General features: G+C 30.8%; 2 protein-coding genes and 1 long non-coding RNA gene across 6 annotated transcripts in view; 2 read left to right on the plus strand and 1 right to left on the minus strand.

Annotated features, from left to right (window-relative positions):
* LOC105327612 (uncharacterized) lies at positions 1-21,016 on the plus strand. Of its 2 annotated transcripts, none has more exons than XM_034450360.2 (13): positions 1-80; positions 1,048-1,155; positions 2,024-2,207; positions 3,281-3,391; positions 5,083-5,149; positions 5,408-5,592; positions 6,920-7,147; positions 8,088-8,246; positions 11,905-12,660; positions 12,804-12,901; positions 15,388-16,539; positions 16,668-16,695; positions 18,380-21,016. In XM_034450360.2, exons 2-13 carry the CDS (start codon positions 1,090-1,092, stop codon positions 19,645-19,647), a joined length of 4,302 nt encoding a protein of 1,433 aa, XP_034306251.2. In that variant the 5' UTR covers positions 1-80; positions 1,048-1,089; the 3' UTR covers positions 19,648-21,016. The 2 variants fall into 2 exon arrangements, with proteins under 2 accessions (XP_034306251.2, XP_034306252.2); XM_034450361.2 differs by lacking the exon at positions 1-80 and adding an exon at positions 123-175.
* LOC136274482 (uncharacterized) lies at positions 15,428-24,860 on the minus strand. Its single transcript, XR_010712840.1, has 3 exons — positions 24,627-24,860; positions 16,078-16,351; positions 15,428-15,565 (listed from the first exon to the last, which is right to left on the minus strand). It is a non-coding gene; the product is annotated as an uncharacterized lncRNA (long non-coding RNA).
* LOC117686334 (uncharacterized) overlaps positions 24,277-26,859 on the plus strand; it is a 22,803-nt gene continuing 20,220 nt past the window's right edge. For 2 of the 3 annotated variants that reach the window (XM_066081392.1, XM_066081391.1), the window contains exons 1-2: positions 24,303-24,726; positions 26,177-26,249. In XM_066081392.1, the coding sequence (XP_065937464.1) occupies positions 26,190-26,249 (60 nt within the window). In that variant the 5' untranslated portion in view covers positions 24,303-24,726; positions 26,177-26,189. Of the gene's footprint in view, positions 24,727-26,176; positions 26,250-26,859 lie in introns of all 3 variants that reach the window. The other variant, XM_066081390.1, reaches the window with a different exon arrangement.

Raw genomic sequence — 26,859 nt, forward strand, 5'->3', positions numbered from 1 at the left:
AACCTGGTTTCCGATTTGCAATTTTAATGCGCATGCATTTATAAAAAGCGTAAACAAAATGCTCGGCCGACGCAGATTTGGTATGTATAGGGTTCAAGATATATATATTTAAAGCTTCATTGACTAGATCTCTGGCAAGACTCGTATCTGCACCTTAAATATATTTTTAAAGTTGGTAAGAAACTACATGTAGATGCGTTTAATTAACATGCTTATTGTTTAATTGTTAGCCAACGTGACATACGCCATCTTTATAAGTTCAGCCAACACATTACAATCATGTACATGTAATGATTTATATATGAATCGTGTTTTATCGTAGCATGGGATGCATCTGAAGTTGATGCATGTGAAGTTTATGCATCATATTTATGAAATAAATTGGCATTCTAATGGTACATATGTACTGTATTTTACTATATCCGGCGGTACATTGATAATAATAATTATTATTTATAGTCCCCTACCGGTGAAGCTAGTCATTATTGTCGTATTCTTTTTACCCAGACTCGGTTTTCCAGAGTATGATTGTTATGATTTCCAAAATTTGAAATTTAATGTGCAACTTTATAATGAGAAACTACAAACCAAGTGATTTGTTACAGAAACTTTATATCGTGCATAGTCAAATATCTATTTGAAAATATCTTTTCTTCATTGCCAATAAAAAGACAAAAAGCTAGTAAAATGTTTTCACATTGCTTTAATTTATACATCTGAAATGACTAACAAAAAGGTGTACGAGCCTTTGTACGAGCCCCTTTCTTTCTTTCTTTCTTTCTTTCTTTCTTTCTGTTCTTTTTAGCTATTCATAGCATTCAATTTTTTCTAAGTTGAGTATGAAGAGCATGTATAAAAAGAGTACATAGAGATAGATGTAGGCGGATAGCCAATCAATCTCTATTCACCAAATTACATTCCATAATATACATGTACGTTCTATGTTTTGTGCTTTGTAGTATGTTTTGTCGGTTCAATGTTCATAATATGTTCATATTTTTTGTGATTAAACTCGACTTTTTTTTATTCAATGGGCATTTTATACAGACATTTCAGCTTCATAAAAAACCCAACTGTGTCAGATCGAAAATGGGCTCGTCATTGTTACACGTGATACTGGTCATCGTGCTATTTGAACTGTCAACAGAAAATCCGGTAAGTACAAAGACGGGAAAACGACTTCTTAACCTATGACATTGTTTATAGATGTACGTCTCTCTGCAAATAAAGTACATATATATACAAGTGAATAATTTACTTCCGTTCTAATGTGATAAGTAGTGCTAAGGAAAATATAAGCTACATGTAATGAGGTGTTTAACACATTTAATAAACAAACCATTTCATCAGCAAACGCTGATCAAGCAAGTCCCCCCCCCCCCCCTCCTTATAGATTGGCATATTATTTAAAATTTTGTATTTGTACTTTCAAATTGGTAATTTTAAAACGAAATGTTTTAATTCATATTTTTTAAACACATCTACTCAGTGTCACTTAAATGCCATTTTAATTATCGAAAATATATACTAAAATGTGTTTATGTATTTAATGCATTTTTATTTCATTAGTACTGTAATTTAGCAAAAAAAACCCGATTGTAAGATTTGCTACTCTTGTAAAATCAGCGTAACATAGATTGTTCTTCCTACCAGACAATGAAATCTCTATAGTCTTAGGGTTGTATGGGACGCTCTGAAATTCCAGTGGGGATTAAATAAAAATATGTAATAAGTAATAAGAAGATAACGGAATCACCATTTTTGCACATTTTAACAAATTTGCGAAAATATCCTATTGTTTCAAAGTCACGACACAGTAACCAATAGTGTGCTATTAAAAACATTATAACTAATTCTATACTGTTTTTAATTTCTATCTATATAACGATGTAACATAACTTGGGTCAATTTACGCTTTATAATCCGCTTCAACAAAAAACAGTAGAGTTTACAGGCAAATTAAAGACAGATGGAAGAAATGGTATTTACTTTTATGTTTTTAATCATTTAATTTTTTTTGTAGATTTATTCCTACCGATTTGAGGTATATCCAGTGGAGAGATGTCCCAAAAATATATCTGAATTTGAGACAGCAGCCAGTAGAAGAAATTGTACAAAAGGCACACGATACCTGTGTGCTCCTGATAAATACCTGTCAAATTTGATAGAATTCTGCACGGACGTCCCAAGATCTCTTTATGGAGATGGTATTACAACGTTAAACAATAATTTATAACAAGTATATTCATGCGCGGATCAAGAGAAATATATATATATATATATATATATATATATATATATATATATATATATATATATATATATATATATATATATATATATATATATATATATATAAAGCACTATATAATGTCAAATTTTCGGGACAACCAGTCCCTCTTTAGGTACAAAAGAAATAAAATACATGCCATTGGGTAAAAACAAAATCTAGCGCTACTACTAAGACTACCAATGAAACTATAAAAAACAACTACATATAAATTATAATAATAATATATAGTTATAATATAAATTATTATACTTTCATGTTAAATACTGAAATCTGATTGGTTTAGACGCAGTTGGTAATCCGTTCTATTACCCTCAGCGTTAGCAACACACTTGGCAACGGGTAACACAACAAATTGTTACATGCGCCTAAATTATGCGCGTACGGTTCAGCATAGAATTCTCTTCATTTCTATATAAAATCAGTAAAATTTTCTTTAAAATAAGACATTCAGTAAAATAAAATAAATAGTGCCTGTTTGGGAGGGTAACTGTTGAAATTGACACCCTTCGAAAACCATTGTCAACCTCCGTTTCGCGTCGGTTGACAATGGTTGTCTCGGGGTGTCAATTTCAACAGTTACCCTCCCAAACAGGCACTATTTATATAATGTTCCCCAACGGGCTCCTTGATTTTTTTGGTCTTTATGGCAGAGCGGTAGTTATTGATCCTTCTGCGGAGGTCACCTGTTTCACCAACGTATTGCTTTGAGCAGACTTTGCAACTGATGAGATAGTTGCAGTTGTTCATTTGTGCAGCAAGACATGTTGCCAAATATTTTGTAGGTGTGACCCGTGATGTATAAACACCAACTAAATTCAACAACACTAGGCATTTTAAAAGTGTCAAATCTGATATGTAGTATCTAGCTGTTTCTTTTATAGTTTATATAGTTTTTGTGTAATTTTAGTAGTATTGCTAAATTTATGTAAAACATCAATACATGTAATTCATGTAAAACATCTAGTAATAACATAAGATATTGGACAGGTAACTGTGTAAGACTGGAGGGTACTGGCGGTCTAAACCATTACAATTGTGTGGATACATTCATAAGTGGTTGTCCAACTTCGTCATATACCGATGACAATATTTATAAATGTGAGTACAATTTCTAGCGTTATATATGTATATTTGCAAGTACCTAAAATGACATCGTAAGATAGTAGATTGATTCAATTTCATATTCAATCAAGATTCTATTTTTTAAATTTAGATTTCATTTTTTTGTCTTCTGTACTTATTCTGTGCATGCCTGTAATTTATTTAATAAACTAATTTAAAAATAAAATAATGGACTGGAAGAAAGATTTGCAGATTATATACTAATAAATATATTTTTGTTATAACCAGAACTGATATTTGAGATTATATTTTAAACTTTACAACTTACATGGACGCTGCTGCAATTTCGTAACAAGTTTCATTGAAACATTTTAGTTATAAAGTAAAGCTGACTTAGTTATTGTGTTGTCGGGATAAAATAATTAGGACCCGCCCTATAGTGATCAGTGTGTCCGTCCGTCCGCCCGAGATCGCTTTTCCACAACATAACTGGTCTCCCCTTGGCCCAATCTGGCTCTACTTCATTCAAAGACTGCCTTTTGGTAAAGATGTGCAGTGACCTTGAACCATTTTTTTAAGTCTAAGGTTTAGGTCATAGCAGAATTATTTTAAAAAACCCTTGTCCTGGGTATATCTTCTCTCCCCTTGGCCCAACCTGGCTATACTTCACTCACAGAGTGTCCATGGTCAAAGAGTGTGCAGTGACCTTAAATGAAGTTTGTATGTCAAGGGTTAAGGTCATATCGGACAACGCAAATATCCCTTTTTCAGAGTATACATTTGTATATACTTTCCACTTAGCCCTATTTGGTTCATACTTCACATAAACACAGCTTTTAAGTAAAAAGTGTGTTGTGAACTTGAACCATTTTTGAAGGTCAAATGTGTAAGTCATAGCAGAATTATATGAAAAATACTTATCCGGAGCATATTGTCTCTCCCTTTTGTGCAATCTGGCGCATACTTTAACCACATCATACCTTTGATCTAAGGATATGCAAATACCTTGAATATTTTTTGTAGGTCAAGGTCATATCAGATTACATAAAAATCCTATTTTTAAGAGCATATATATACTCTCCACTTAGATCTATTTTGCGAATACTTTACTTAAACAGAGGTTTTTGGTTAATGGTGTGCAGTGCCCTTAAACCAAGTCAGTGTAAAGGTCATAGTTATAAGTCAAGGTCAAAGAAAAATTGTCTGAAATTCTTTTCATCCTATTGTCCATTATTTAAGCGGGGCCCTTTGAGATATTGACCATCTCAATGTTGTCTAGTTGCGTAGCATAATTCTCATCATTGGTCTATCCAGTCTGTAGGAAAAATTAAAACTGACACCCCGACTAAGTATGAGTAAGACTCTTTTTTGCTCAAAGCCTGGAAATTACAGAAGGAGGATGTTAATTCGTGGATAAGAGGTACCCACAAATTCCACAAAAATGTAGCCATCATGAAATCTAATAATTCCACGTTATCAAAATCTTAATAAATTGTTGTGTCTGAATGACTATTTTGTCAAATATCGTTCATCCGAAGTGTCTGAACTCAGATCAAGTTTGCTTTTATTTATGCTTTTACATATTTAATACTACTCTCCGATAGCATTCTCAATCTTCCATTTTTAGATGCCATACATTTATTTAGAACTTGGTAGATAAGAAATGCTGTATCGTTTTACTTCAATCAATTTTGTGCGTCATGTGCTTGTATACATTTTTAAAACAGATCCAGCGTGCCTAGATATTAACACAGATTTGAAGTGTTTTGTTGCTGAAAAAGATTGTCTAGAAAGGTTTGACTAATATTCTATAGAACAAAATGGAAAGCTAAATGCAACTATTTTGTAAACGTATATCTTATAAAAACAACGTACTTTGTCATAATCAACTCTAGAAAAAAACTTATTTGTCTTACAAATATATTACATGTTAATACATAAATATCATTTATTGACGACAAGATGTAGTCAGTAGTCAACAGACACAATTTTAGCACATCGCACAAACATCCGGATCAGATCAATCACGGAAGAAAATTTGATTCTTTGTAGAACTTCTTCAACAGCACCATCTTCAACAGAGAGATATTTCAATGAAACTAAAAGAGAGGGGTCGAGAAACAAACTAACAAATGGATCTAATAATGCTGCTCTTATTGGGATACTGGTCGGGTTGCTAGGTGTGGTGATATCAATTTTATGGATACTCTTTTACAAAAAAAGGAGAAAGAAAAAAGGTAATTTTATGACGCTTCTTGCAATGTGCCACTACTTTTGAAGTTTTAAAGGGACTTGGACACAATTTGAGATAAAAAAAATTATTTTTATTTTTTATGCATAAAAAGGTTTACAGGTGCCTTTTAAATGATTGACCAAAATATTGAATGTTAAAGTCAAGTTACAAGCGAGATACAAATTTGTTTACATTAAAATGAAACTTTAAAGCTCAAGTCTTATGGCTGTTTACAAAGCAAATAATGTAGAGAACTATCATTTATTAGACAAAATGATTTGTTTAAAACAATTTAAACTAGTTCAACATCTTCATAAATACTATTATCAACAAAAGAATTTAAAGTAATTCAATATCTTCAAAAATACTATTATCAACAAAAGAAAGTTATATTTTATCGAAATCTACACCAATACAACACATGTAAACAATGACAATAATCGAGTTTACAAAACAAAGAATTATGAACTCTGTATCTTGCTTATAACTTGATATTTGACTTTCAAGTTTTGACATAGCATTTAGTTATAAACTTCTATATTTATCATCATAAACATAGAGAATGGAAAATAAAATTTGAAAATTTTAATTGAAATCGTGTCTAAGTCTCCATAAGATTGAGCTGCATTTAGCAATCACTGCCCTTAAAGATTTCTTAACTTTTAGAAAGATAGAAAAGAAATGCTTTACTTTGATTGATTACAATAAGTTATTTTTAAAAGATATTGTCTACCCAGGGTAAGAGTTGTCAAATTCAAGTTCAGTGTCATGAGTAAAATATCAAAAATTTGATTATTTACCTCATATAATTTTAATACCAGCAAAATAAGGTCCATATACGTAGTTTAGGACTAACGATGTTTTAGTTTTGTTGTTATTCATTTTTTGTGAAATTAAACAACAATTGGTGGAGTTTAGAAAATGGATAAAACAAACTCGGGCTGAATTATTTTTAATCATCGCTAAAAACTTTATTTTTTTATTTCTATTTTGCTACAACGACCTTCCTTAAGTATATATTTTTTTGCAAGATATATTATCAGTTGTATTTTACAATTAACAAAATCTCAATCATGGTTTTTAAACTTAAATAGATTATTGTCAATTGTTCAAAACATATTCAATAGCTGCTTATTCAAAAAAGGCAATTGACATACTTATTTGAAAGTAAATAACACATCAAAGTTCTATATCATGTAATAGATGGCCTTTTATTATTATCCGGGGAATAAATTCGCATTCTAAGTAAACGTCATCTTAATGGAAAATATTTCTGTACAGATTAATCAAGTAGAAACACCTTTAGTTATAATAATAATGTTTTACTTTAGAAATACTGCTAGATGAAAAGAAGATTAGAGAGTTTCTCGGTAAAGGAGATCTGACCATTCGCCAAGTTAGATGCATTATACTGGGATGTGCAGGTGCAGGGAAAACGACTCTCCTGAAGAGATTGCAGAACGTTCCGTACAAAGAGCTTAAAAAAATAGAGTCAACAGAAATAGTTGACGTCCATGTAAACAGTTTTGAGGTGTTGGAAGATAAAGAAACCATTAAAAGTAAATTTTCCTTAGTTCGTGTTAGCTCAACTGAGGTTCCATATATATATATATATATATATATATATATATATATATATATACATATACATATATATATATATATATATATATATATATATATATATATATATATATATATATATATATATATATTCTTTATCTTTGAATTTGATATTTATGCTATGAGAAATAAAGTAATTAAAAAGGCCATTTGGGCCATTCCACACAGGGTGGGTGAACGAGATATACTTTATTTTCTCGGAAGAAGGGGTACATTTTATTTTTCCATGACTTTTGGTTTGTCAACAAAAACTGAAAAGGTGCTCCCTGTTTCGTTCTACTCATTGCATCTTAACAAACACTTTTGGGATTCATCATCAAAATCTTCAGTTTCATTTATCAAGCTAATTCTACATTTTCATGTGTTAGAATCAGAATTTAAAAACGTTTTGAAGAAATCAATTTGAATTTAAGCGCGCATGACAATGTCCGTCTTTTTATTACCTTGAAGTCGTTGATGCAAGTGTAAGCTTTATTAAATGATTAATGAAACTAAATGCATTGAATCGCCTCTCTATCTTATAAACAAATATCGGTGTTCAATGGGATTTTCAAGCAGCGATCTCAAAATCTTATACGTCACACTGTATTCCTTGCATGACACACTGTGTCTTTTTCAAATTCATTTCAATTGATGTTCTGTTATACGAGTAATCAAACCAGTAGTTAAGCAACCTATGTTTGACGTTCTACTACGGAATATTGGATACTGAAGTTTACAATTTGAGAAGTACATTCATACTTTTCTAATGCCTCTGATTTTCTATTTTAACCAAAAATAATATGTTCTTAACAGCATTCAGTTTAATTATCTACAATTGTTTTGTCTTTTTTAAAAGAAAATAATATGAATATGTAAACACATGTACTTTTGCAGGGGTCGAGAGTAAGAACGAACTGCCAACAATCATATTTTCTAAAGATATGTTGGACATTAACAGCAAAAGAATACATATAGAGCAGACACCAGTCAATGAAAATGATTACACGGAAGATGGGGAATCAAGTGAAGATGAACATTCTATGAGTGAAAATGGTAATATTGACTACTTTAGTATTGAAAGTAATAAATTATTATCATTGCTTTAATTATGACCATAACATTCTGTGCAAGATTCATTTGTTTTTTAGTTGAAACATAAAGATATTAGAAATATTATTACCAAACAATAAAAATCTAATTTTGAATACATAATTATTGGATGTTGACGTCGAGGCAGCGAAGCGGATATACATCAACAATATCAATAAAAATATATAGATAAGAAGTACATGTATATAACAGGTAAACATAACATACCTATTTCAGAGGCTTTTCACAGTTATTCGTTTTTCGGTAGCAATAACTCAAATTGTGTTCACTAAAACATCAAGAATGGAACAAATTTGTAAAAACGGGCGTCCTAAAATTGATAACTTAAGATGAGAAACAAAAAATATTCCATGTTTCTATTTGTTTAGCAAGGGTTTAAAATATGAAAGCAAAAAGATGCATTAAATTACATTTAATTCCAATAAGGCTGACTGCAGGTGCTCCAGGTCACTGGGTATTTGCATGTTTGTTAGCTTATAAGTAATGATTTAATTATATCATGGACTAGGAAGTTATTATATTGTACAATTAATACTTATCCCACTTTACTTTATGGTGATTTTACAAGAATTTACCTTTAATTTTGTAAGATCTTAATCTATAAATGATTTAAAGTAAAATGAATATCCCCACAAACAAGTCATGTTTTAAGTCTTCTTGAATTTTGTTCTGTTATTTTGAAAAACTTTAGAATTATTTTTTATAACGGCCCAAGCTGTTTTCCCTTTGTTTTTATGTGACAATTTATGTTGACAATCGCCTTGGTTCAATTGTGTTAAAAGCACTTCATGCTTTTTGAAAATTTTGTTCAAATAACCAGAAAAAGTAACGAATCGTATAAATGGTCTACCACACATTTTTGATATAACTTATAATAAATAACTTATTATATCAATTATCTGTAATAGTGCAACGTAGTGATTAAAATTTCAACAAGCTATCTTGAAAACTTTTCTAAAAAGCTACAATACGCAACTCCTCTAAACATACCAAGAATAATAAAGGCAAAAGATACAGGTGGGTTTTTCTGATCAAAAGTTGTCCGCAATCTGTTGTCATATTCGTGTCATCGTTGCTGTTGATGCTGTTGTAAACATATTATTTAGAACCACTAAGATGAACAAAACAAGGGGTGGGTTACATTAAAAATCTTCTAAAGAATCAAACGCTATGTAATAACAAAGCTTCCTTGGATAAATTTTGCTTATTTTACGAAGGTTCAAAACAGGACCGACAAGATCTGAAAGGGAACCTAATGGGGGTTCGAAAGGGAACCTAATGGGGGTTCGAAAGGGAACCTAATGGGGGTTCGAAAGGGAACCTAATGGGGGTTCATGAGAAGTAGAACTCATTCTAAAGAACCCAATGGCTATACTTCATGAATTTGATAAAGAAGCAAGCTACATGTAACACCAGGATTAATTTTCACACTAAGTTATACAATTTCCTCTGTGGGTTAGAGAAAATAGAGGTGTAAGTGGGAAGCTTTTAGAGCAATTGAAAATAAGTAGTTTTTAGGTGTGTGTGATCATTATAATAAAAAGTTTTTTGATAATGTTTTAAATTCAGTATACTATAACACTGTTATCATAGTGGAGCCAAAATTGGGTGAGGTCTTATTTCTATAGATATAAATATAGTATCCATTTTGAGAAAATGAGAATGGTATCATTTGCTAATGTTACCTTCAACTGTCACGATTTGCATGCGATTAAGATCATGATCTTCATCTTAGAATAATTGTAATAATGGCATCAAATCTCACCAGATCATGAAGTTTTTCGTGGCAATTGTGAGAGTCGTAAAAAACCTTTTGACTGTCAAAATATTTTTCTACGATCAATACAATTAATATTCGTTATCATGATTTTTACTACACGCAACATGTGGTATAAGATCATGCATCACCCCCTAATTGTGATGATGTAGATCATTTTTGGAAGAAATAAACACCACACTGCGCAGCGTTAAACAAACAACACACAGCGCTGCGTTTAGTTGCATGTCAGTATGTTCACTCGGGCTACACAGATATATAGTCGGGATTGAATCAAACCTCATATCGTATTCATCATCAATCTGGATCGTTAAAAGAATCGCACGTACACAGGTGTATCAAAGCTTAACCAATCGCATAACGATGTATCGACTCGCATCATCTCGTAGCTAACCATATAATTGTTAGTCGTAGAGTTCGTAACAGATCGTATGACAATGGGGACCAAGCATAAAGAAATGCAGAACTATAAGTTTACTGTGTAGTGCACATAATTCTAAAACGTCTTGTATATTAAAGCAATATAAGCTGCAATTTTTATGAAGATTTTTGTTTGTTTACAAATTGTATTTTTCTACCAAAATTACAAAAATATCATGGATTTAAAATTTCTTTTAGCCAAATTCTTGTGGAAAAGACCGGTAAGAAACCTAAATTGGAGCAAAATTTAATTATTTTCGTCCTGTACAAAAATTGATTTGCTATATGTTCCTTAGAAAAGAAATCTTTCCTCTGACAAAAATTAATGATTTTTCCAAACCTTATTTATCCTAAAAATGTTTTTCATATGCAGACATATGATACTAGCAGGTTTTTGCAGCAAAATAAAAATCTAAAAAATACAGCTCATATTGCTTTAAATTTCACTCGAGAGGATAGGGTTAACGTTGTTCCAATCAAATACAACACGGAAACTAACCTTTTGGTGTTTATAAACCCATTTTTTATGCTGTTACACACTTTTCATTTTTGAAATATTTTAAAAAAGATATAAGAATGTTTCAGATGATATAATACGATACCTTTATTCCATTCTGATCATCACACATCATGGGGCTTGCGCATGTGTGTGTGTGTGTATCTGTGTTTTATAGAAATTTACCTTGTGCTAAAATTTCCGTTTTTTCGAAGAGTGTTAAAAATACATATTAAAAAATCTGCCATAATTAATGTCTTGTGTTCGTAAAATAACCCTGCTGTTAAGTTGAGAAATGTGTTTAGAGAAACTCGCACAATTTTTTTTCATTCAAAAAAGTTCTAATAAGGTACATGTAGAAACGGAAACCACATGAGTAATTTTAAGATACATTTGAGCTTAAAATTTTGAATTTTATTTGTTCCATTTTTAACGTTTAGAATGGTTGAATTGGGTATTTTTAATGGTTGGTCAGAATTTGAAAGTCAAATATTACATTAAAAGAAAAAAAACAGAGTATGAATTTTTGTTTTGTTTTATAAACAAAGCTCGAGCCTTGTTATTGTTCACATGTGGTTTTTTTTGGTACACGATTTAATCATATGTGCTTTCATCCGCTGATAATATAATTTAAGAACATGTTAAATCGGTTTATCTTGTTTGCAACGATTCATAACAATTCCATACTTTACATTATTTATAAACAAATATATGACTCGAGCTTTGTTTACATAGCAATTAATTCATAATTTTTATTTATCAAAAATATCTTTTATATATATATATATATATATATATATATATATATATATATATATATATATATATATATATATATATATATATATATATATATATAAATATATTTAATTAATCCTTTTATGATGAAAATACTATGCTTATTGTAGACGCCATATTAGAAAACAAAGATTCATCAAGCGACAAATCTTCTGACAAGTCTGCGAGAGCAAGACGAAAGCAAAAAATGTCTTCAAATGCAAAAAGAAAACTAGATTTATCAGAAAATAATGACGAGGAAAATGTAGAGAGTGAACATGACGAGGATACCAATCAAAGTATCAGGCTGATACATTTCTCCACAAGTGAACAGGGAAAAGACACGAATCAAAGGGAAGACATAGGAAACATCGTTTTACCTCAGTGTTCTTACGATAAAACATCTCAAAAAGGTAACACAGACTCTTTCCAAAGCCTCTCACAAGTATCACTTCAAGGAAATGATAAATACATTGGAAGTGAAGGACGTATAGAAAATGAAAATATAGAAGATTACGTAAATGCCAAACTTCTCACATCACCTGAAACCTCAGAAGAGTACACTACAGAGAAACATCATGATGGAGCAGCCAAAGAGATTGAGACCAAAACAGATTGTGATGATCAGGATGATGATGAAAAATATGCACTCTTAAAAATAATGGATGCTGTAAAACATCTATCCAGTAAAAGCGACTTACGTCCACGGATTACATTCCTCGATTTTGCAGGACAGAGTGTGTACTATGCTTTTCACCAAATCTATTTAAGTCCGAAAACCTGTTATATATTGGTTGTGGATATGTCAAAACGTTTTGATGAGCAAGTTCATAAACTTGATTCAAATGAAAAAGGGTGTAGTCGATTTGAATCCTGGACATATCAAGGTATTTTAACATAAACATGAAGCGTCTGAAATCTCATTACTATTATTATTACAAAAGCTGTTATTCATGTGATTATATATATATATATATATATATATATATATATATATATATATATATATATATATATATATGCCTTTTAGATTCCTACAACTTTTGGCTAACATCAATCGACAGTTTTAGTGATACCAGAACACCAGTTATACTAGTTGGCACTCATGCAGAAAATAAATCACTGGAGGTAAGTCGAAACGCATACAAGTTATAACGATTATTTTAAAGTAAAAATTAGCAATTTGGTGTCATTTATAAAGCTTATTTACCTCACTTCAAAAATAGTCACCTATTCACCACATATATCTTAATGTTTGTCATACATTAAATTGTAATTTTCAAACCGCTATACTTATCCAGGTGCGCTGCTTCGCGCACTCGCTTGATGTCATTTTTGAATATGAATACACCGGATAACATCAGGATTTTTTAAAATTGTTTTTCCTAAGGTTTCATCAGATTTGTAATTACAGAACAATAACGAGTACGTGATTAAAAACTAATACTTGCAGATTTAAATGTTGGGATTAATACATTTTCATGCCATCATTTTGTCATGCCCAATACCTACAGATCTACGATATCACAACGGCAATATTTGTGATAAGAAGGAATAAGAATAAAAGATATATTAGTTTTTAATTTTAAAATGCGTCTACGTACGTAATTTTTAAACGATCTTCATATTTGCTTTATAAATATGGTTTCATTAGGTCGAAAAAAAAATTAGACGGCAAATAATTATAATTTAGTTCAGTATGTTTTTTTTAATCATGATTAAAGTGTGCTGTGTCTGAAACAAAAATATGCTGGGCTCGTGAAAAAAATGGCGTTAAGTAGGTCAATAATTCAAAATGCATATGGTGGACAACCAAACGTCTATTCTCTAAAAGTCTCCTCTGGTCCATAATAATTAGGTCAAAATGGGGATTCAAAATGGCAGACAGCCAGATTTCATGTTTTTTATAAAGTTTCTCAAATAGGAAAAACGAATGAGAGAAACAATAATAATGAAATCGAGCAAAGTGTTTTGCATAATTGAGGCGTGCTTAGTCTGAAAATAGATATGCTGGCTATGACAAAAATGGCATCAATATGATCTAAATGGCGATCAAAATTGCCCATAGTCAAATTTTATAATTTTCTTTTTAAGAATTATAGATAAAGGAAACAAACTACATATTATAAATAAGAACTGCACAGTATTTTATTCAATCTAAGGTGTGCTGAGACTGAAAAATATGCTGATCTTTAAAAAAATGGCGGTAAATACGTAAAAATTGCGAACTGTCGAATTTCAACATTCTCTCTTTAAGTCTCTTAACGAGGCCGGGTCTAATTTGTTCTGCCCTAGATTTTTGAATGAAATTTTTTACAATAATTTCTACTGATATTATTAATTTTTTAAGATAAAAAAATAAGACATTTACCACACCGTTTGTTTAAGGGGTCATCTCAAAGTTTGTTAATTTTTAACATAGGACCCTATGGGATTTAGCTTGAAATGTACCAATTTTGCACATTTTTTAAACTTCTGCCCTAGAGACTTCTTTTTCTGTTCTACATATTAAAGTTATTGCTAAAAGGCATCAAATGGTCAAATAAAAAAAACCTTTTACCTCCTGGTTTGTTCCAGGGGTCTTATCAAAGTTATTTTTTGTATGCCCAATTTCTCAGTTTGTCAGATAATAACTATTTTTTGTTTGACAAAGACGGAAATGGTGAACTTTATATTATTATTAAAACATTCAGACATATTTAAGTAATAAATATAAATATATAACATCACATATTAAGGTTCATTAATATAAATACATGGTTAATGTCTTAAAATAAATGAATTAATCGATATTTAGGCGGGTTAAGAGAACGTGACAGAGGGCTAGGCTTGCTGAACCCTCTTCACGTTTTCGACCCGAGCCCAAAAATAGCTTATACTTCGAAACATTTATGTTTAATCCACAATATAATATCAATTTTACGCATCAAACGAGCTATTTTCAACAAATTTCGCTGAATATCTGCAGTTGAAACTATCACGCCATGGCGTCAACAAAGCAAAAAGATGACGTCACAATACAAATGAAACGCTGCGCAAAAGCGTGCGTACTCGTTCTGTACTCGGCCTCGTTAAATGGAAAAAAAAATGACGATACAAAATCATAAATTTGTCCAGCAAATATTTTTACAATAATAAGTAATGCAAATTCTGAAGAAATGTATTGTTCTTTACGAGTATGGCGTTAGTTTTGTCAAAATGACCATTAAAATTAGCATATAATTCTTTCATAAGGGATCTTAAAAGAGAAAATGTTTGAGAAACATGTCATCGATACCAATAATGTAACTGTCTATTAAATTTGAACACTTTTAACAATATACAAAAACAACTTCACATAGCCTTTTATTGAAACAATGCTATTTTTGGGGTTTTGTTTAATTAAGCTACAGTATATATACAGTTATTTATACAATCTTTTTTGGAATCATAAGTTTGTGATTTAGAATTTGCAAATGTCTATACACTGATTACAAGACCAATTTCCGTCTATAAATTAAGGTAATTTTGTAAGAATGCAAACATTATAACTTACATATAAAATCGTAGATATTTATCAAATTAGAACCTTCCATAGCTAAATTAGTTTTCCTGAAGTATTATTTCTTTTTTAGGAATGTCGTAAGTTTTTCCGAGAATTTTTTGCCAAGTACGATCAGCATCCTCATCTTCGACGGCATCTGCATGAAGACCGAAGATATGCTATCGGATTCCCAAAGAAAGGATCCAAACTAGAGGATTTAGTACAAATTAAAACATGTATTGCTCGTCTTGTCCAGGATCCTGAATATTCTGAAAAACACATTCGACCTGTTTGGGCAATATTTGAACAAATCTTGCAAAGAGAAAAAACACGAAGAATAATTTCTAGAGACACTTTGTCAAATTACAACAAAAGATTAAGCAAAGAATTTAGGATGAATGATAGTGAAATTACAGAAATGTTGCTCTTCCTGCATAGAGTTGGCAATTTGTTGTACTTTGATGAGTGCAGCTTAAAGGAAATTATTATTCTCGATATTCAGTGGTTAGTCGATGCATTTAAATGTATCGTTACATACAAAGTAAAAATAGCAACTACTGACATCCAGCGTTCACATTTTCAGAATACCGGAGAAATAGAGGATCAAGAGCTTCGAGAAATTTGGGAAAACCAAGGAGAGAAAGGGAAAACATACCTTTCTCATAAAGCAGAAATATTATCATGCATGGAACAGTTAGGATTATTAGCAACATATGGTGCAGAAAAGTATTATATCCCAAGCATGAACAAGAGAAATTTTGAAAACGACGACAGTGCTTACATAACATCTTCTATTCTTTGTTTTCAATTTGACAAAAACCAACAATCGCCGCTGGATCTATTTTATGGCGTAATTTTGAAATGCCTGAAAATACCAGAGTGGTCAATTTTGCAAGCACGTGACCAAAACTGTTTTTATGAAAACGTCGCATGTTTTTCTTTTCGACAGTATATAGTCGTAGTTTGTCTTTGCAAATTCCAGATTCAGGTGCAGGTCAGGATTCCAGGAAAGACAGGATCAATTGCAACAGAAATTCTTGGGGACGTACAACGATCTGTTGAAGAAAAAATAGGAGATTATAAAAAATACTGGTATGAAATTGGATATAAATGCCAAAATGGGATGTTAAATGCCGAAGATGACAATTCCTTTATTGCAAAGGAAAAGTTTCCAGTCTCAAATGTAATTTGCGAGAAGTGCACATTTAAAGAAAAGCATTATGTCGACAACAAAATATGCTGGGTAGACTATTTTTATATAATTTTCTTATAAGTTAAACATATCATTATCCATTATTTGATTTATGACGTTTTGTTAAATTGCTTCTTTGTGAAAAAAAATCTTAAGTATTCATCAATATTGTTATATAGATACCAACAAAAGAAGAGACGATTAAAGGTAAGCATTAACATATTTTTTATGTTGCTTTTTGTATTGACGTGTAGAGGCTTAAATGATGTTGATCCAGGCTTAAAATGATTTCTTTTTTTAAAACTTTATTAAAGGGACATGGCTGCAATCTATTTTCCAAGTTTTATTTTCCCATTTTGATACAAAAGTTATGTTCAAAACAAATAAGCAGATAGAAAAATCAACTTGAAAAAGAACACTTACCGGGTCTATTGAACAAATGTAAACAAATACATGGATAGAGCCTTGTTTGGATAACAAAGAATTTTGGCCTCTATACATGTATCTAGCTTATAATTTTACAAATGACATTCATGGTTGATCATAAGAGATACATTTCTAAAACGTAAATAATAAAAATATAAAAATATATTTGACCAAACCGAGACCATGCCCATTTAAGTTATAAGTGAGATACAGTACTCACGTTTCTTTGCTATGTAAACAATCACCTGGAATGTCAGACATTTTTTGTTGTTGTAGGTAATATACATCTAATCATTATGAAATGTCTTTTGACAACAATATACGAGGGTTGTTCGGAAATTATTGAGACAATTTCTCTTATTCTTTTAGTAAAAAAGATAAACTCTTGAAATTTCACCAAAAAGTAAATCAGGATAGAGATTATCAATGTGAAAAGTTTCTTTTTCATGGCATGAATAGATTATTCGCAACCGCAAACTTTTCGCAACGTCATTTTAACGCTTCTTATTGCTCATGTGTTTTAAACACCTTACAAACGAACGGAAATAAGAATTATTCTTTATTTCTCACCTTTTGTTTTCATTTCAAGATGTCATCATTCACATTTTCTCTCATTCTTGGTTTTATTTAAAGGAAAAATCGAGTTATTTTTACCCGAAAGTCTAATTACTGTGAATGTCTCCTGCAGTCATTTTTTATATATTTTAGAACTGTTGACAACAGTTAGCGTGTCGAAAGTACTTGATAATTAATCCCTTTGGCCTAATTCTAGTTAAACAATCAGTGAAAAAAATATGATGAACTGAATCTCTATACCTTTTGTTGTCGTCGTACAGTTTTTTAAAGCAATTGCGTGGCCTTAAAAGGTCTTCTTCTGAGATTTCCACCAGTTTGACGGTTTTCAATGCGCCGTCTTGACGTCAAAATTCAATGTAAAGTCGTTGTCAGATTTCTATTGTTTGGTTAGTATACGTGTACCATATCCGTATTTCAACTCGAACATCAGTGAAACTTAATCAAAAGTTAGTCGCAAAGAATAGCAAAATGAACATATCTAATTTGATTTCTTTTATCATTAACTGTAATTCTACGTACACTTATAAAGTAGATGTTTAAGTTGTTAATTCTCCGAGTTCATGGCTGCGCCGGGTACCCCGACCACCGACTTGTTTATCTACCGTCGTAAAAAAAATATTAAATATTCTTTTAATATTACTTTGTTTTATTATCTGCTGGCGTTTCTTCCGTGTCGATGCCAATTTTCACCAAAATTCGTCAATTAGAAAAGAAAATATTCTAGTTGTCTCAATAATTTCCGAACAACCCTCGTGTATATATATATATATATATATATATATATATATATATATATATATATATATATATATATATATATATATATATATATCAGCAATTTGAAATTAGTACATGTAATGATATGTTTTATTTTGGTTTTTTGTATCAGATATTTTCCCAAATTTCGATGCTAATAAGGAGGAGACAGACGAAGGTTTGGCTTCAATGAATCATATTTTACAAGCGTGCGCAGATGGAAATATAGAGGACTTTAAATTTCACTTGAAGAAAGAAATTAGTCCAAGGCGGCATTTATTGATGAAGTCAGATCGAAATGGCTGGAATGTTTTACACAGAGCAGCAAAATGGGGGAAAACTAAAATATTTTCAACATTGATATCGGAAAATTTTGACTTATGTAGAAAAACACATGATCAAATGACGGTTCTTCACATTGCTTCAAAATATGGTAACTATGATATTTGCGACAATATTCTGAAAAATGAAGATTTCAAAGAATACTTAAACGAAAAATCGTCGCAAGGAAAAAACGCCTGTCATTACGCGGCAGAATCGGGTTCAGTTGACATTATTCGGCGACTTGTTGAGAAAGGAATCGACGCAAGGGCAGTCACAAACGATGAGCAGAATATCTTTCATATTGCATGCATATATAACCGATTAGAAATGTGCGAGTTTGTTTCAAAGAATTTCCACGAACTCATGTTTTCAAAGAGTAAAGAAGGGTGGAACGCAACTTTACATGCAGCAAGAAATGGCAATCTAGAGGTATTGAAATTTCTGAGAAAGGAGAACATCAGCTTTAAACACAGGTCAGAGAGTGATAGAAACGCTTTACATATTGCTTGCGACCATGGACATTTGGACACATGTAAATATGTTTCCAAAAAATGTCCATCTTTGCTTCATGCTATTGATCACAAAGGGCGAAATGCTGGTCATTTTGCTGCAAGGGGTGGTAATGTCGACATAATGAAACATCTTGCATCAAAAAAGAAAGCAGATGTGACCAAAGAAACCAACACAGGCATGAATATACTTCACATGGCTTGTTTGCATTCTCAAAGTGAGATGTGTAAATACATCCTGTCCATATATCCTTTTCTTGCTGCTATGAAAACACAAAAAAACTGGACATGTGCACATTTTGTTGCTGGTAAGGGCACCAACAAGGGTAATGAAATTGAGATTTTTGAAATGCTTCGAAGTGAAAACTATAAAGTGGACTTATCAGGTCTTACCAAACAAGGAAACTCGGTATTAACACTAGCAGTTAAATACAATGACCACGAGTTTGCTGAATATCTTTTAAAAAACTATCGTTACTTATTGAACATTACAGGTTCTAACAACGTTAGAGAAACCGGCAATGAAGACCAAAATATGCTTCGACTTCTTGATAAATATTTGGGTTAACACAACCTTTCTATTTCTTCAAATAGTTTACAACTCATTAATGTTAGAGATTCGTTCCTCTCTTTTGGGTAACCATTTTGGGTCACCTTTAGTCTAAAAATCCTGCGTCATATATTTATTCTACCCGTATATTTATATTTAACAATGCAAGTATATTTGAATATAATTGTTTCAAGAAAATTACATATTTACAGAGTTTAGTTACTATATTTTGGGGCGGAAGGTTTTTGAAAAGAAAATGAATTTTTTTTTATAACTCAGTAGATTAAGAGCACTGTTATTTAAGTTTCCAGATTTTCAGTGCAGGCCAAATTTGAAGATAGTTTGTGCACTACATTATGTTGCTTATAAACATAATTCTTTTTAATTATTTCAATCGACATATTTTGGCATATTTGGCTTATCTTTCTTAGAAGTGAAGAAAAAATATTTCAAAGAATTTGGTCCACAGTATGCCTAATTTTGCCTAGTTAATTTGAAAAAAAAAATACACAAAGATTAAGAACATTTCTAATGGAAATATTTTCCATCTATATCGGAGTCCAAATCAAAATATGCACAGGTTTCCTTTCACCGGATGTTTGCAAATGAACACTTATTGCCCAAACCATACCCGGTTCACCATTTTCCAGGAAAATCTTGAAGTTTTACTCAATTCAGTCGTAAAATTCACCAAGGGCGCATTCATTACGGCTCAATTTTATTACAGAAAATAAAGATATAGCATCAATTTACATTTAAAATATTAAGCCGTAAACAATGCGCTCATATCGGGAAAAAACTAAATACAACATTCGCGGCAACATCAAAGTTGTCGTCTGGAAGCTGTCAAGATCATTTTTATGCAAATAAGCAGACTTGACATTGTATTACACCATATTTAACGACGTTATACAAGAAAACTATGAAAGATAAAAAAAGAAAAACATTTCAAGGAAGCACATATTCCATAGAGTATATAATGGTACAATTTTCAATATTTGAAACTAGGCCATTATTCATGGTTTGTGGGTCGTGTTCTTTTTGCCAAGATTAGCTTATTTAATGCAATATCGCATATGCTTGAAATGTGACCTCTACTTTTTTTCACTTTTACATGAAACATTAGATTTATGTCTATTTGTATGCAAAGTTTTCGATGAATGGCATTACTGACATTTATTTATTTGCATTATAATTTGATTACTCAAATTTTTTGTAGCAATCTTAACATTTGTTCTTGTGTTTAATATGTACTGGCATTTGATGCTACATGGTAAAGCACAGTTTTTCTTTTAACTTTTACTTTAATATTACTTTTTTATTCACTTCATGTGTTCAACTTCATACTGTATTAAAATTACAATTAAACAATAGTTTAAATTAAAAATATTTGTTTGATTTCTGCATATTTATTCTATTTCCATGCCAAAGATAAGTATTAATTTCAGGAAAACTAATAATTCTATTTGGAGACCTTATATATCTAAAAATATATGGCATGTGAGATGGGTCAAATAGAAAATAAACGAATATTTTGAGTCCCAACCATTATATCTCAATGGTTTTTGGATAATTGATATTACGGTGCCAACCTCCTTAAAATATACATGTACATATAAATATTATCTCTAAAAAGATAATTTCTCTAAATGATATTGCCATAAAACAATATTTAAGATAAAACTTCCTTAGTGATACAAATCAAATGTATTTTTCCGAGAGACGTCTCTATTTTCATAATGTACACAATGTTGTTTTAAATGAATATTATTCTTGGGTATACATATACATGTACAAATATGCATGTTTTGTTGAAAGTGTTTTGTTTAAAGCAATGAATTTAATATCGATTATGCAATAAAATGCGTGGTAAATAATTCCCTAATCTGTATAAAATAATAATTTCTGCCTTATTAATTTTGTTTAAGTTTTGTCAAAATCTTTAACAAGATTAAAGATGTTATACTCTGACCCAAGATTCCTCGATTCACGTTTTGCTTAATTACTCGATAATCATAAACATCTCAGGGTCCAAACGATGTTCATTCAAAAATATAAAAACATTTTCAAGAATTCAATTTTGACAGGCCCCTTCTAGCTTATTAGGTTTCAATACAAGGCTTAATTTTTATGTATGAAATGGTTAAATGGTGCATTTTAAATGATTGACCAAAATATTGAATGTTTAAGTCAAGTTATAAGCGAGTTACAGAGGTAAGAATTTGTTGTTAAGTAAACAAAGCTCGAGTCTTTTAGTTGTTTAAAAATATAATATAGAAAAAATATAATATAGAAAATTACTAGTTCTTAGACAAAATGACGTGTAAAAAACAATTTAAAATAATTCAATATCATCATAATAACTATTATCAGCAAAAGAAAGATACATTTGATTGAAACTTACACCAATACAACACATATGTAAAAAATGACAATATTGAGCTTTGTTTACAGAACAAAGAATTATGAACTCTGTATCTTGCTTATAATTTGATATTTGACTTTCAAATTCTGACATAGTATTATAAACGTCTATATTTATCAGTATAACATTGGAAATAAGAAAATAAAATTTGAAAATTTTAAGTCAAATCGTGTCGATGTCCCTTTAAATTAAAGAGGTATATGGGGTTTTCCCTTTGAACAATACCCGGATGATAACGTTGAAAAATTGTACGATGTATTCCAAGTGACTTCCGAATGCAGAAAATATATCAACATTTCCCATGATAAATGTCCATTAGAAATCTGTTTTCGATCCTGTGATTTTCCGCGTAAAAGTTCATAATGTTTCAATGAAGATAACCTGGAATATTTTTCCTTTCATCGATTTCAATTTCAATTCATTCACAGGTTTGTGAATTTTTATCAAAACTCGTCCAAATGTGCTGCATAAATATCTTGGGACAGACAATTTAGAGAGCCATTATATTTAATAGTTTAGAGATTGCAAATATATTTATGAATAAAAGAATTGACATATGTAATGAATTGTTTTTGTAAACTTCAAGGAGGCTGGATGGTCAACATATCCGCACTACCTTAACATTTCAGATATGTGCCATAAACTGTCTTTCACATAAAAAATCCAAATATTAAGCTTTTAAATTAGAGTAATTTTAAAACTATAAAATATTCTTCTTGTCGAGGGGTTATTAATAATTTAAAAATGGCCACGATCATTTAGACATCTTAAATATGAACAATGTAGCTTTAGAACATCATATGGAGGGATATCAGTACAAGTTTATGTAAACAATCTTATTTAGATAACTTTTATATTTGAACTTATTGTTTTTCCGATTTTCAGTTAACATTAAAATATACTACTTCATGTTTTCTGGTCATTCTATATATATATATATATATATATATATATATATATATATATATATATATATATATATATATATATATGTTAAAGCAAAGCGGTTTTTTAGATTCGAAATAAACAAATAGACTTATTAATAGTAAAGTAAAAATTGGAAAGCCAAAATACTGATGTGTGGTATGCTCACAATGATTTTTTGATAAAATCTAGTAGGAGTAATACTGATTGAAAAAACGCAAATGACAAATAATTTTTGTTTGAATGCCCTGGGGGAGGGGGTTGTGTTAGGCATCTGGGGATGGGGGTGGGTTTGTTTTAAATGAAACGTGTAAACTTGCCATCTTCAGTTTATATATTAAAAAGTCCATATAGTTGGGGCTATATTGACAGTGGATATCGGCCTGGGTAGCTCAGTGGTAGAGCTTCTGACTAGAGTTGTATGGGTCCCGGGTTCGATTCCCGGTCCAGTCATATGTTTTCATTGTATGCACTTGCTCATTCCTCCTTTCCTACAACAGGTGGTGCCGTGACCTGCCCTTGTAAATGACAAATTAACTCCTGTCAGGGGGAAAATCTGGGGTAATCTTCGAGGGCGAACATATTTAAGGTACTAGTCGGGGCTATATGAACCGTGGATATCGGACTAGGTAGCACAGCGGTAGAGCTTCTGACTAGAGTTGCAGGGGTCCAGGGTTCGATTTCCGGTCCAGACATATGTTTCAATGTATTTATATGCTCATTGTCCCCTCTTTTCTGTTACAAAACATTAGCATGTAAAAGCTATTATAATCTTGAAAGTGAAAAAAATATTTTTTTTCAATATTTGGACTCTATGCTCTTTATCATCGCAAAGTTTTTCACGAAGGTTATAGATCCTATAGTCCTTGTTGCAAAATTTAAAGTAGGGAGGTGGGAGTCTTTACTGTAATGTAATAGTTTTTGTTTTACTCAGGAATAAAACTTAACTAAATGCATATATGACAGTCCTCAACAGGTATGTGTATGGGATATGGTAATAAGGTGACTCACAAGGTCTGTTAGCCTCTTGTTTCAACCGGGATTGGTTTAAAGGACTACATTTGATATAGTCAAATATCTGCCCCCTCCCCCATCTTAACCAAGATTTAAATAGTATCGTATCAAAATAAAATCTTCAAAAAACATTATACAATAGATGTATATTACACTGATGTTGATATTAGTCATCCTTGTTTGATAACAGTTCATATTTGACGTCACTTAAATGATCTAATTAACGCAATTTTGCAAACTAACAAAAATATTGTCATTTTTTCTTCATATTTTACCTGATGGGTATCAGCACATGTCAGCTCATGAACAATTTTTTTTTACATGTTTTTGTTTATACAATTATACACATCATATTTAAAAATGGTACTTAAGCAAGAGTGTGCCTTAAAAGTGCCATTATGGCACAAATATACCTCCATAACACCACAATAAGATATTATCTGTCACGTAATTCTATTGGAGTTTTAAATTAACACAATGCTTTTAAATTCAAGTTTGCAAAATATCGAGGTTTGGAATCACGCATTGTGCATAATGTTCAAATAAAAACTATATTTGTATCAGAGAGATGTTTTGAAATACATCACAGATGTATGTAAAATATTTCTATTGAAAGACATTAAGCTACAATTACCTGTACAATTTTTCCATTTGCAACGTCTTGGAACAGGATTTTCCGATCTTCTTTCGATTTGCAAAGATTCTTGCGTTATGTGTAACTAAAGTTTGTCAAGGTAAGTAAAGTTACAGTTGAACTACGCAGATTTTACGTAATAATTTACAGCGAAAAACATGTTCGTTTTTCAAAGTTGTGAGCATTTGTTTTCTTTATATGATTTTTTGTCTATAATCTCGTCTATATTTTTGCTATTCATCAAGTACATGGATATTAAAATACAAGCAGAGTTTTTAATTGTTCTGTAAGAGACGCCATTTTTTCATTGATACGCTCCTTAAGACAGTTAAAGACACAATACAAACGTCAGATCGTGTGAGATTGTGTCATGTTTAAACAAATGTTTTAAAACACCGTGTAGCACATAGTCAAATTTTATCTGAGATGTGTTTTTTTTCGATTAAAGATGATCATTTTTATAGCAGTTAGTGATATGATAGGTTGTATGCATATGTACTTGTTTATTTGAAAGTTGATCTCGTAGTTTGATAAAAGTAAAGTATCTCGCTCAAAATTAGGTGGAACGCTTGTATTGTTTTCTTTCCTTATCAACAATAATTGGGTCTAAACATTGATCATCGACTGGAAAAGTCACTTTACACACTGAAAAGCTATATATTTTATTGTTTAATTTTGGATTAAAATACAGTGCATTTACGTATGTTTCTATTTTAAAATAATGCACTGTATGGATATATTGTAATGCTTCATTAATGAAAAAATAAATCAAACAAAATAAACTAGCTTTGCTACATGTAACTTCTTAAGTATAACAAGTGTACTATTTTTGTTTATAGCATTTCGCGGTGTAAAACTACTTAAGAAACTGTTGTTTGGCAGAATATTAATACGAGATGATTAAAAAAACATTGCAAATGATGAATGATGTAATTAATTGTATATCTTAGAAGATACTAGCAGTTGACACTTGGTTATTGAATTCCTTTGAAACGAATGAATTAGTTTCATACGAATGTCCTAATACCAAACAATTTGAATTTTGAAATATACTGTAGTAAGAACGTTCAATCATTAGAACTAGTTTTTATGGTTGTTTGTTGTCAAAAACCCGGAAACATAGGGATATCCTTAGAATCATTACCCTTCCAAATATCAGTTTTACCCACTGATTACACATGACATGATCCATTTAGAATCATCTGTCTCTCAGTTTTAAATGCAGCTAATGTTTTTGTTAGACTGGTAGATAACCTTTATTGTCTTTAAGTTGATTAAACACAGAACTTTACACACACTGCTATACCCATGTATCATTTTATGACAATGGTCTCAAAATCGAATTGTTTGATGCCGGGGCCACAAAAAAGGATATTCCCTATCAATAAGTATAATCTTTAAATAAATACTGATACGTAACTAACAAAGTTTCCTCAAATTCGCAGAGTTTGAGAGTGAATATTTCAAGTAAAAAATATTTGTTAAAAATAGTTTTAATTATCTTAGGATTTATTGTTTTATTATTTTTAGAACTACATTTTTTTCTACAGAAAACCTTTTGAAATGCAACCTGTACTGTTTCTTCTCGTCATTACTGCGCTTAGCATAGTTACTGGAAATGTTGTAAGTAAAACTACTAAGTATTTATTGACCTTTTTCGTTACATTATATTTTTTAACATAACAGCGTGGTAAAAACCGTTCCATGCAATCATTTTCACTTTTTACTTAATGCATAGCGATGTAACATCTTTGCGCAGCAGAATCAGATGCACGTTATTAGCTTATTTAAATTCATTTTCTTCACTTTAGGTTAAAAACCTAAAGTAGTAATAAGACACAAAAATTCATCTTCTTCAATGACGTTGTTTACTCAGGGTTTAAATTCTCAAATCCGGATTATTAAAAAGTTCAATTTCATGATTAAAATTTGTTTTAAATACAAAAAGTATTTATGAAATGAATTATTATTGACAAAACAATCGATGTGTTTACTAAATTATGGAATTAGGCTCTGACAAAGTTTGACTTTTAGCAAAACAGAGGAAATTCGGACTAAATTTTTCAGATTTTGGTTTTCACTCAAATATTTTTGGTAGTACTATAATATTTAAAGTTAAGATTTTATTTGTTAGTCAACATCATTTTGCATATTTTCTGTTGGTTTTATCTTGCTTTTTCGTTTAGCTAATCGTATGGCACACATTCCAAAAATGCTTAAAAACGATAAAAGA

The sequence above is a fragment of the Magallana gigas genome, chromosome 4, assembly GCF_963853765.1.
Source record: "Magallana gigas chromosome 4, xbMagGiga1.1, whole genome shotgun sequence".
Taxonomy (NCBI): Eukaryota; Metazoa; Mollusca; class Bivalvia; order Ostreida; family Ostreidae; genus Magallana; species Magallana gigas.